Source organism: Cajanus cajan, chromosome 10 (assembly GCF_000230855.2).
Source record: "Cajanus cajan strain Asha chromosome 10, NIPB_CcT2T_4, whole genome shotgun sequence".
In the NCBI taxonomy this organism is placed as follows: domain Eukaryota; kingdom Viridiplantae; phylum Streptophyta; class Magnoliopsida; order Fabales; family Fabaceae; genus Cajanus; species Cajanus cajan.
In genome coordinates this window covers 2,273,706-2,286,857 of record NC_138526.1, presented here as the reverse complement: position 1 = coordinate 2,286,857, position 13,152 = coordinate 2,273,706, and the positions used below count along the sequence as shown (strand labels likewise).

General features: G+C 32.5%; 1 protein-coding gene across 2 annotated transcripts; it reads left to right on the top strand.

Annotated features, from left to right (window-relative positions):
• The first annotated feature begins 372 nt into the window (after nt 1-372).
• LOC109794323 (eugenol synthase 1) lies at nt 373-8,449 on the top strand. 2 transcript variants are annotated; one of them, XM_083065501.1, is made up of 6 exons: nt 373-589; nt 688-819; nt 1,081-1,309; nt 1,607-1,789; nt 1,902-4,263; nt 6,500-8,449. In XM_083065501.1, the coding sequence occupies exons 1-5, from the start codon at nt 404-406 to the stop codon at nt 2,099-2,101; spliced, it is 930 nt and encodes a 309-aa protein (XP_082921627.1). In that variant the 5' UTR covers nt 373-403; the 3' UTR covers nt 2,102-4,263; nt 6,500-8,449. The 2 variants fall into 2 exon arrangements, with proteins under 2 accessions (XP_082921627.1, XP_082921626.1); XM_083065500.1 differs by having other exon boundaries at nt 375-589; nt 1,586-1,789.
• Nucleotides 8,450-13,152: the final 4,703 nt, after the last annotated feature.

The following is a 13,152-nucleotide window of genomic DNA, read 5'->3' as shown; positions in this document are numbered from 1 at the left end:
TAATATATATATATATATATATATATATATATATATATGAGAGATAGTATATTATTAATAAAAGTATATGTATAATTTATAGTGACACATAAAATATATTATTTTCAAAATTAACATTAAAATTATGTATAATTATATATAAAATAGATACTTACATAAAGATATTTTTTTAAATTTTATAAATATTTTTTTAAATGTCAGTGTACATAATATTTTTTATAATAAATTAATTATGGTTAAGTTATAATAAATGACTACTTATAAATATAATTATTAATATAGTTGTGTGATTAAATTATTTAAATAATTGACACCGTACGCAAAAGGGCATGTGATCGATGGTACAAGTATTTAAAGCAATAAGTTAAACATGGATGTGTAAGAGAAGCATAGAATCTAAAATATGGAGAAGAAGAATAGGATTCTTGTATTTGGGGGAACTGGTTACATAGGCAAGAACATTGTGAAGGCAAGTGTCTCTTTGGGTCATCCAACTTTAGTGTACACTCGTCCTCTTAATTCACAAACTTGTCCATCTAAGACACAACTTTGCAATGACTTCAACTCCATGGGAGTCACACTTGTCCAGGTTTTACTTACTTGCTATCTCTCCCTCTCTTGAATAGATGATTAATTAAGTTTAACATTTCATTTTACTAATGAGTCTCATAATTATTGCAATCACAGGGAGAACTTGAGCATGACCAGATTTTAAAAGTCATTAAACAAGTAGACATTGTTATATGTGTGTTAGCATACCCTCAAGTGATGGAGCAACTCAAAATTATAGATGCTATCAAAGTTGCTGGTAACATAAAGGTACATTCCATCAATCAAAACATTCTCCTTTTGAGAAGTTATCTTCTTTGAAAAAAGAAATACACTAAGAAATTTAACATAACTAATATTATCCTTAGAGTTAAGCAAGCTTTTGATCTCCAACTGCTTTAAAAATAAAATAAAAATAAAAACTTGTTATTTCTGGATTATTGCGAAGTTAACACTACCACATTTTATTTTGGATCTACTTCTTTAAGCTATTTATAGTGTGTTCTTTTATATATATATATATATTTGCAGAGATTTCTTCCATCAGATTTTGGGGTAGAAGAAGATAGAATAAACCCTCTTCCTCCATTCCAAGCTTTTCTGGATAAAAAAAGAAACATTAGAAGAGAAATTGAAGCAGCTGGGATCCCTTATACCTTTGTCTCTGCAAATTGTTTTGGTGCATACTTTGTCAATTATTTGCTTCGTCCGTACGAGAAAAGGGATAAGATTGCAGTCTATGGCAACGGTGAAAGTAAAGGTACAGATTCCTTTGAACTACACAATTCACATGATGAATTACCAGTGTTGGGTTATGGTCACGGCGGGTCCTTACCTTTCTTCCATCAGATATTCTCTTTAATATTTTTAAACTTATAGTTTTTTTACAAATATTTGTGCAATGCAAGGATGAGAATGCTGACGCAGAATTTAATATTATTTTTTATGATTCTTTTTCCCTTATAATATGAAACTTGCACTTGCACTACACATATGAGGTCATATAATAACAAATAGCAATCTCTGACGTGATTAGCTGTGCTGAATTATGAAGAAGATATTGCCATGTACACTATTAAAGTAGCAAATGATCCAAGAACATGCAATCGTATTGTTATCTACCGACCCTCGAAGAATATCATATCACAGAATGAGTTGATATCATTGTGGGAGCAAAAATGTGGTCAGAATTTTCGCAAGGATTTTGTTACTGAGGAAGAGATTGTCAAACAATCCGAGAGTAAGACATTTTAAATAATTAATCAAGGATATTGACTTTTATTTTACTCCTTTCTCATGGTAATAAATGTAATGGTAGTTTATTTTATTTTTTTTTCAATATGTTGTTGCAGCCTTACCCCATCCAGAGAATATTCCAGTATCCATTCTGCATAGTGTATTTGTTAGAGGAGACCTGATGGCCTTCGAAATAGGGGAAGAAGACCTTGAAGCTTCAGAGCTATATCCTGATTATAACTACACATCCATTCACCAACTTCTTGATATATTTTTAGTTAATCCACCAGCTCCTGCATCTGCTGCTTTTCAGTGAACATATTTTACCACTACTTCTTCTAATAAATAAACTACCTCATCATATCATAATACCTTTGGATAATTTGAAAAGGCATCTACATTAGTTAATATTTGCATTATAAATATATTGTAATTTTAAAGTTTTTTAAAAACAAGAAGTCCCTCGTTCCCTAATTTTATTTTTGGATATTGGTATATATATATATATGAAGAGAGTTATAATAATATTGGTATAACTTTTAATAAGTATTACATTGCTTAATAACCTTATATTAAATATGAATTTTGTAAATTCAACCGTTAGATTAAAAGTTCTTTACTTTTAGATCATATATACAAAATTTTATATTAATTCATAATGATTTAATACTTCATTCTTATAAAACAAAATTGACGTAATATATACATTTCAAAATATATTAAAATATGAACATTTTGATTACCTTCAAGTTCTTGTTCAGTTTTAAAAAAATTTGATATACACATATAAAGTGATATGGACTTTCAATTTAACGGTTGAATTTACAAAATTCACATTTAATATAAAGTTATTGTGCAGTGTAATACTTAATAAAAATTACAACAGTATTATGATATATATACTGACTTATGTTGTTAGTATTTAAAGTAGCTACACACTTTTTTGGAAAGAAAACTAGCTCAAGTAAGTCAAAATTTAAAATTATATTGTTTTAAGATTTAAATGTAATTTTAACTTTTTCAAATTTAGGATAAATTTATTTTTAATCTCTCAAATTTAAAATTTTTGTTTTTAATTCCTTTAATTCTTAAAATTTTTGCTTTAGTCTTTTAGGTCAAAAATAATACATTTAAAAGTGACAAATTGAGATAACTATGTAACATCAATTAGGTTTAATGTGATATTTTCACTAATAAAAACATTAATAAGTAGATTTTATGCAGTAATATTTGACATATGCTCAAACAAAACTTAAAGATTAAAACAATATTTTTGAAATTCAGGACTGAAAAATTAATTTTAAATTTGAGAGATTAAAAATAAATTTAACTTTGAAGAACTTAAGAAATATTTTAAACCTTATTTTAATATCTTCGAGTTTAACTATCTTAATTATGTTTTAATGTGACTTTATTTATGTCAATTGGTGTTTTAATTACAAACGTTTGTTAATTAATTACTTTTTAATTTCGTTTTAATGGACTGATGTAATTGTGCTCCTTCTCTTTGACATTTTGATCATTGTGGAGTATTTTCAACAAAAAAAAACTATTTATATTGTTTTCATCCGTAGCGATATTTTAAGATAGCATACTTTTTTTAATATTTTTAATTAACTTATCTATAAAATTTGGATCTGTCTATATTATTTATTATCTTTTTAAAATAGCGTAATTTATTTTTTATAATAAGTTATATATTTGAAAATAAAATTAAAAATGTGATTACGACCGGTCATAGCAATACAACTTGGATTATTATTGGCTATAGCTACGTGACATCATGTGCTTGGATAGCTATGGACAATTGTAGTTTCACCCTACACGGTAGGGATGGTAAAGTGGGCCGTGGCTCGCGGGTTGGTCCGTTGGCCTGCCAAAAATTGGCAGGTCGAGCTCATCATTTTAACCTGTCAACCTGTCAAGCTTGTTCTGTCAAGCCCGCCAACTTGTCGGGCCAAATAGTAGGCCGGGAAAAATAGGCTAGACTGACCCGTTTTATCATCCCTACTACACGGAGTGAGTTGGTGCGTGTCACATGATCCTAATTTTGTAAATAATAATAATAATTTTTTATTAATTATTAATTAAATAAAATAAAAAGGATGTGAAAAGTAAGAAGAGATTGGGTTGGACATTGGATCCGAATTGAAGGCTTTTAAAAACAAAAATAAGGATTAAGTTTTCTTAACACATCCTTCTAAAATCTTAAGATCACCTTCATAGGAGAACCCATGGAAAGTGTGAGACCCGTGGCTGCCCCCTTCTTTTTCCCTCTCACTCTCTACTCACTCAAATCCTCTCTTCTCCTCACAAACCCTGCTGATTTTAGGGATTCTTTTTCTCTTCTTCAAAAAAAAAAGTTGTGGGTGATCAAGGAGGTGTATTCTCTCCAACTTGAAGTCGTTCGGAGCAAGTCTTGTGCGGATCCTCTTTTCTTCCCCTTCCTCTTCCCGGAGCTCAGATTTCTTCACCGAGGTAAGGGAAGCTAGTAATTTTCTTTCTTTTGTCGCTGTTTTTGGCTGTGGATGAGCTCTAGAAACTCATTAGATGCTTGTTGATGGTTGATTCGTGGCTGTGTTGAATGAGAACCTGTTTTTGGGGGTTTCGGGGTTTTTGAGAAAATTTGGGGAAATCTGTGATTTGTTGTTGCATGTTGAAAAAGGTAGTATTTTTTGGTTCTTGGATGGAAATGTGATGCTTTGGACCGATTGCATGTGCCTGGGAAGTTGATTTTGCAGGTTTTTGGGTGGAATTTTCGAACTGGGGAGAGTTGCTGTTTGAATTTGCGCCGGGCGCAGTTCTTCGCGCTGGGCGCAGTTCTTCGCGTGGTCTCAGGTGAGAATTGCGCCGGGCGCGCTCTTAATGCGCTGGGCGCGCATTTGAATGTCAGAATTTGACTTTATAATCTTCATGAAAGTTGTAGCCTTGGATGTTAGCTTTCCAATGGCGCTGGAATCACCCAAAAAGGAGTTTTAGAACTCCAGATATGGCTGTTTTAGTGAAGAGGGGTCAAGCTGCCAGTATTACCTATAGCTGTTGCGGTTTTTAGAATATTTAACAAGGTAAATGAATGAATTAAGACTTGGTGTCTTCATGAGAGTTGTAGGAAATTTGAGTATCTTTCATATAAGATAAGGATGAGCATGGTAGGAGTAGTATAACTCCTGATGCGCTGTTTGCTGTGATGGTTGCCATTTCACATTTAGTGATTTGGTTAAGTTTAAAGTTGTTTTAGGTGCTTAGGTGTATTGGTGTTGTTTGGGTGAGTAAGTTGACAAGATAGATGAGTTGTAAACAAGATGGTTGGGTCGTATTATGTGTTGAACATGTTGTTCGTTGTGAAGTTGTTGATCATGTTGTTTTAAGCTGTTAATGATGAATGTAATTGAGCTGAATGATGATATTGATGTACTGCGCTGAGCGCGACCCTTGTCGCGCTGGGCGTGAGACTCCTTGGGAGTCTCTGCCTCGAGGGCGCTGGGCGCAATTTGGTTTACGCTGGGCACGAGACCAAGGGAGGTCTCTGCCTTGCCTGCGCTGGGCGCGGGTTGGGGCACGCCTGGCGTGTGAGACTCCTTGGAGTCTCTGCCTGGCCTACGCTGGGCGCAATTGGGTATTGCGCCAGGCGCGAGAGAGCTTTGGACTCTCTGGCTGAGTCTCGCCAGGCGCAGGCACGCTTGCGTCGGGCGCGCTGGCCCCTGGAGCCCTCTAGTTGTGCCACGCCAGGCGCGACCATGAGCGCGCCGGGCGCGTATAAGGAGGTGAAGTTATATGCTGAATTTGTTGATAATATTGTTTCATGCTGAACTAAGCCGAAATTGATGAATATGATGTGATGACTAGCTGAAATTGTTGTTTGATGATGTTGAGCTATGTTAGGTGTATGTTGCTATAAGATGCTTAGATGTGCTGTAAGACGCTGAGTTGTGCTATGTGATGCTAATGCTAAACTTTATTGTTTGAGTCGAGCTGAATTATATGCTGATAGTTGTTGAATTATGCTGTAATTGCTGAGCTGAGATGTAAATGCTGAAATATGATGTTAAGCTGTAATAGATGTATATCGCTGTGCTGAGCTGGGCTGTTATTGATGATTTTAAATGCTGATTTATAATATGGTTGTGCTCTAGAATGATGAGCCGAGTTGTGAGTAGTAAGTTGTGTTGAATACTACTTAGCTGTGCTGTATGCTAATTTTGTTGTGCTGTGCTGTGAGCTGTTTTGCTGTGCTGTTAGTTGCTGAGCTGCATGCTGTGTTAGCCACTATTGTGGTGCTGTTATAGCCACTATGTCGGTGCTGTTAGCCACTATTATGGTGCTGTTATAGCCACTAGTCAGTGCTGTTAGCCACTATTGTGGTGCTGTTATAGCCGCTAAGTCGGTGCTGTGCTCCGTGTTGATAGGAGCTGTTGTAGGCCGTAAGGCTAAGCTGTTGTAGGAGATCTCCGAGCTGATATGCGTGACGACGCATTGTGTGTTTACTACTACCTATCGATGTGTACTGTTGTTATTGTTGAATGATGTGAGATGTGTGTTGTTATGTATATATATATATATATAGCTGATGTTGTTAAGCTAATTGATGTTCTAATAGTTGTAGCTGTTTACTATTCTTAAATTTATATATATGTATGTTGTTTCTTTTCACTAGCTTACCCTTGTTGTTTCCATGTGGTTTGGACTGCGATGATCATACTATGTATGAGAGCAGAGCAGGGATAGGTTGGTGGCTTGTGGCAGATCGGTAGCTGGCAGATAGAGCTTATTTCTTATGGATGTTTTGGTGTTTTAACTACTTGGTGTAGTAGCTCTGGATGTATTGTTGTACATTTTGAATCTAGTCAGACTTGGACATGTATATATGTATATTCTAGACACTATATGTATACACTTGTTCTTTCTGTCCGGTTTCAGGTGTACGGTGTAGTGTGTAGTGACCAGCCGGGTCGTTACAGAAAGTCACCAAAGAAAGTATGGAGTAGTGGTTAAGGCTACAAGGAGTGCATTATATTGAAGAATTGTCACTCAAGATAAGGGATAATAAGAATGTCTCATTCATGAGCATGTATGTATTGAAAAATCATGCATTGTATTGAAGAATCATTACTCAAGGTAAGGGATAGTGAGAATGTCTTATTCATTGGTTTGGATAAGGAGTAAGGGTAAAGGTGTTCATCGTTGACAAACCAAACAATCTAAAACAACCCAATTAAATTGGTTTGGAGTATTTTGGAATTTCTTTTTTTATTTGAATCTAATTTCAATCAAACCAATTAAATCTGATGTTGATTGATTTGGATATCAAATTTACACATTTAAAATCTTAACCAACTTGAACCAAATCAATTAATTTATATATTATTATTTTTATTTTTTATTTAGTTAATAATTAATATGTATATATCGTTTTGATTATTTTGAAAATATTTGTGTTACAATATATAGATTTTTTTTTTCATTTCGTTTCTCAAATACTTAAAGAAACCAAGAGGAACTATATTGCAATATATATTGAGTGTCGTCTTCACACATCGTAGTACATTTGAAATCCTTAAGTAAATTAAGAAAATAAATGAAAAAGAACTATGTTGCAAATCTATCAAATTATTTAATTTTTGACAATATATCAATTTAGTTAATGTTAGAAAATTTATGTACTTTGAGGAAAAAAATATCTTTTTTTAAAAAAATATTGGATATTCAATTACCTGAACCGCACCAACTTAATCAACATTAAATTAGTTTAGTTTAGGTTAAGCAAAAGAAATTATGAAAACTAATCCAAACCAACTAATTTAAGTGTTTCAAATTGGGTTTTCACTCAAATTTAAAACCAACAATATACCCATAGGTATAGATAGTGAGGTGACTCCTGAGCCTATTGTAACGTAGCAAGTTGTTTCAGAAGGCCCAAAAGCTCAGTATGGGTGATTCAGTAGCCTAGAACGAGTCGTTCCCAAATTGGAACGGGTCGTTCCAAACTACTGATTTGACCTATAAATTGTAGTTGAGAACGAGGCGTTCCAAACCCTAGAACGGGCCGTTCTGGATGGAGTACGGGCCGTTTTGGATGGAGTATGGGGTGTTCTGGAGGGAGTACGGGCCGTTCTGGATGGAGAACGAATCGTTCTGGATGAGTCCTAGAATGGACCGTTCTGATTTCAGAACAGGCCGTTCTGCATGTGATTTTTACAGATGATGAAGGGGTGTAGAACGGGCCGTTCCAGATTCAGAACAGGGCGTTCTGGCCACTCCTGAATGTCTATAAATAGAGTTGGGTGGTTGAAGAGAAATGGAGTTTTTTAGAGAGAAGTTTTATAGAGAAGAACTCTAGACTAAGAAGCTTGCTTTGGGTGGATTGAAATTCTGGGTTGATTGAAGTTTTTTTCTTTCAATATGTTGTTGCAGCCTTACCCCATCCAGAGAATATTCCAGTTTCCATTCTGTATAGTATATTTGTTAGAGGAGACCTGATGGCCTTCGAAATAGGGGAAGAAGACCTTGAAGCTTCAGAGCTATATCCTGATTATAACTACACATCCATTCACCAACTTCTTGATATATTTTTAGTTAATCCACCAGCTCCTGCATCTGCTGCTTTTCAGTGAACATATTTTACCACTACTTCTTCTAATAAATAAACTACCTCATCATATCATAATACCTTTATGAAAAGGCATAAATATTTTGCTACATTCTTTTAATCTAACACCAGTACGTAGTGGCATCTACATTAGTTAATATTTTTGAACATTCTAATAATATAATACTAATAATATATTATTAGACTATTATTATATAGATTAATAAATTAATAAATATAAATATATTAGAATAAGGTTAATTTAAAAATATATTAGTATTTTTAAACATATAATTACATATTTTAGTCAAAAAAATTTATTTATATTATATATTTATAATTACATTTTTTTTCAATATATTTATATCGTATTTAATATATATATATATATATATATATATTCCATAAAAATATATTAATATTATATTAATTCAATTAAATTTATTAATAGTATTATTTTATAAACATTATTATTAATACTAATTATATATATATAGCTTAAATGGGTTAACAATTACATAATATTGTAAAAGTAATAATGTATTGTAATATATAAATATACTAATAATATAATTAATTTTATTTTATTAATCACATTATTAATATATTAATTTTAATATTAATTGAAGGTAGATATATTGTATAATTTTAATTTTTAGTTGAAGGTAGATATATTGTTATTTTTATTTATACTTTAATGAAATTTATTAACTTAATGGTTATGTACTCCTTTAGAGGTGAGAGTGAGGGTTTATTCTCACTATTTTCTACGTTATCATGTTACGTAATTGACACGTTTTTTTTCGATGTAAACCCTCCGTTTCATGTTACGTAATTGGCACGTATTTGTCATTTTTAAATTTTATAATAATATTTTTTTTGGTACATAAATTTTATAATAATATTAATTATAGTGTTATCAATTCTATTCTTAAAATCTATCTAACTTTTAATTAATTTATACATTATAACTAATATATATTTTTATCATAAAGTAAAACAACAAAAAATAATAATAATAAAATATTAAAATAGAAAAGTTTATTATTGTTCTGGATTTGTGTAAAACTATTATAAAAGATTATTATCAAGAATGAGAGGTAATTATTAACACCTTACTCTTTACATAATATCAATGTCATGTCATCAAATTAACTCTATCATTAAAGTTTTATTATTGTGATGCTTATAAAAAAATAATAATAATTGTGCATTTAAGTCTCTTTAGTTTACCTTAATGTATTAGTCTGATATGTACTTGATATCCACTGAACCATAGGCTACTGGAATGACGAAGTCTAGTTTAGATTTTGATTTTGTTAATTACACTGTTCAGCATTGGCCAGGAACAAATGCTAACTGATAACTACAAAAACTCTGAATTTTCTGAAGAAATTGATAATTCTTATGAGTTGGCTTTAACAAATCTAGCTAGAAAAAGGAATAGTAACTATACTACTATATTGATTATAAAAATAAATAGCAATATAAAAAAAAAAGGGAACACTCCTTTTTTTCAACAAAATTCACTGGTACCAGTTTTTGCTGGTATCAGAGCGGTTACGTTCTGGCCACTAAGAGAGATCTAGAGACTCTTATAGAGAATCTAGATAGTGTTAACAAAACTCAAAATATTATCCTTTCTAGGATAAAATATTTGGAAGAAAAAATAGATCAGGTTTTTGAAATCTTGAAAACAAAATCTCATCCAACAAACGCAGATTTAGAAAAAATTTCTAAACAACTTTCTAAGCTCAGTCTTGGAACTAATACCTCCACAATCTCCAGTTCTAACAAATATATTCTAGCCAAGCCTAGAAAATGGCAAACAGAACTCAAACACAAACCCTTCCTTTTACAGGAACCTCACAAACCCTTACGGGACATACTCCCATAGGAGAATCAATAAATAGACAACCTGGAATCTTAGACATATTTCTTAGAAGAACAAATTCAAACACAGTACAACTAGAAGAGATAGTTGACATACAATCCAATATAGATATTGGAACAAATTCTAGGATAGATTCTCTAAATCCTAGACAACTATACAATCTAAATTGGCTTAGTTCAGACAGAACTAGCCTTTATAGATATCGTCGTTTAGATGACTTTCATTTACCCGACGACCAACATGAGATTATTAGACTAATCTCTGAACCAGTTGGTAGACAGCTTCTAAGTACCCAAAGGAGATATGTTCACTTAGGACTTATCACTATAGGGATTAGAACTCTAACTAGATCCTTTGTAGGAGCTAAAGCCTTCCTTGTCTTTTTTGATCAAAGGTTTAGGGATAACAATTCTCAGGCTATAATAGGGATAGTTGAAGTTGACCTCAACCAACCTGTTTCCCTTATATACATAGCTCCTAACTTTACAATAAATCTTGCAGATTTTATTCAAAATATAAATCTGGAAGTACAAACTAGAGGTTTTGGAGAAAATTTTGAAGGAAATAATCTCCACTTAGATATAACCTTTATAGGAAGAATAAGTGATCATATATCTCCCAGATATAGGATCAATACAAATCCACTGATTACCTCTCTAGGATCAAATGAAATACAATTTCTTCCACCACAAATCTTTGAATCTAGAAGAAACCAAGGAATTGAATGGCAAACTCATCTTAATTCCGGATCCACTAGAACTGCTATTACAGCACCACAAACAGCCATCATGACAAATCGAAGAAACAACCTTTCTATTAGATTTGCAGATTATGATGACATAGTTGAACACAATCCCGAAGAAGAAGAAGAACCTCCTAGAAATTCTTTCATGAATTTATGGACAGGATATTCTTACATTCCGGATTACACCCAAAACAAAGAAGAAAGTTCCTTAGGGAAAAGCCGTCTCTCAAAAGAACTGCTCATTGCAGTAGAAAAATGGGAAAAACAAAAGGAAGTTGCTTCCCAAAGTTATAAAAATGAAATCTATGACTCTGAAGATGAGGAAGATGATTTTATTTTTAAACAAAAACTCTTCTCACAACTTAGTGAAGAATGTGAAGAAGAACAAATTATCCTTAAAGAAATCGAGGAAGATTCTGATTTAGAAAACTGGTTGGAAAATGATAAAAATTTCAAAAATAAATTAGTTTTTGAAAAGGAAGAAACTAATTCTGTAGTTTCTGAACCAGTTTCCGAAATCCAATCTTACAAAGGTTTAAGGGGAGATAGTTACAATGGTAGTAGCGTTACAAACCAAATCCACCATTTTGACTATAGCACTGAAGACTACAATCTAGGATTTATCCCTAGAGAACAAATAGTTACTCCTACAGATTTCTCCATAGGAGATAACATAAAATCAAAAGGGAAAAGATTGCCTATAGAACCCAATTTCATTATGCCATCTCTTCTCTTAAACATAGGAAGTGTTGATCCCCAACTCTTACCTAATTACATAGAACAGTGGACTTCAGCTGTTATAAGAGACTATAGGATTCATCATGAAAATCATGTTTCCAATAGTCAAGATATGATTGCCCGAGCAGAAACCTACCTTGGAGATATAGCTAGAGCTTGTTGGGAATCATTCAAACAAACTTTTCCTGACCAGGTCAAAACCAATTTGATCGACCCAGGACCAAACATTTACAATTTTTGTAGTGTTATACAAAGAATCTTTACAGCCCAGTCCGTAAACGATGGTAACACGATTAGACAAAGAATTTATTTAGGAAACCTCGAAAGACTTTCCATAAGTTACTTTGGAAAAATAAAAGAATTTACCCAAGATTATCTAATGTATGCTTCTATAGCTGGAGGTTTTACAGACAAAAATTTAGGAGAAAAACTTTTTCTAAAACTTCCGGGTAAATTAGGCCAAAAAATTAGAGATAGCTGGAATGATAATCAGGTAGATCCTGTTATGAATAATTTAGCTATCAGAATACAACACATCATGAAAGTAATGGAAGATACCTGCACAAATATCGCCATTAACAAACAGATAAAAATGGAAGACACCGATATCTGCAAGCAGATATACACACCCCAACAATACCACAAAGAGGTTAGAAGAAAGAAACCTCAACAAAGGTATTCTCCTACCCCTAGAACAAACAACTCTAGGAAGAAACAACAAACTCGTAGGTACTCCATTAGGGCATCTAATGCTAGAAAACCTACCTTGAATAAAGATAGGCATGTTAGAAAAATTAAAAACAACAAGACATACACCAAGCAATTGGAATGTTTTGCTTGTCATCAGGCTGGTCATTATTCTCGTGACTGTCCTAACAAAGCTAATCTCTTCACTAGGGATGCTGAACTAATAAAAAGCTGTAGGATGAATCTTATTCCTATAGACGAAACAGTTTCTACTGATTCTGAAATTTACTCTGTAGTCAGCTGGTCTGATTACACTTCAGAAGAAGAAGAAGAAACTAATAAAGATTACAAGATTATAAATGATTTTACAAAAAATGAGTATAATCATTTATATCCTTCAATAAATGAAAAATATAACAAATATGGCGAAATCCTTGATGATCTAGGATATAGCCTGATGAATATCAGTGAAGAACAAAGCATTTGTAACCATGAAATACAATTTTTTGCAGGACCAGAACACATTGAGTGTTACCATTGCAAAAGATTTTTTCATAAAACTTTAAGGGCGCACTGCCCTCTGTGTTACAAAAATTTTTGCAAAACTTGTTTAGAAGTTTTTCATAAAATAAGATTTCCTGAAAATGATAACAAGGAAACAAACAACTTAGACAACAAATTGGTCAATAATCGCTTATCTGTTTTAGAAACTAGACT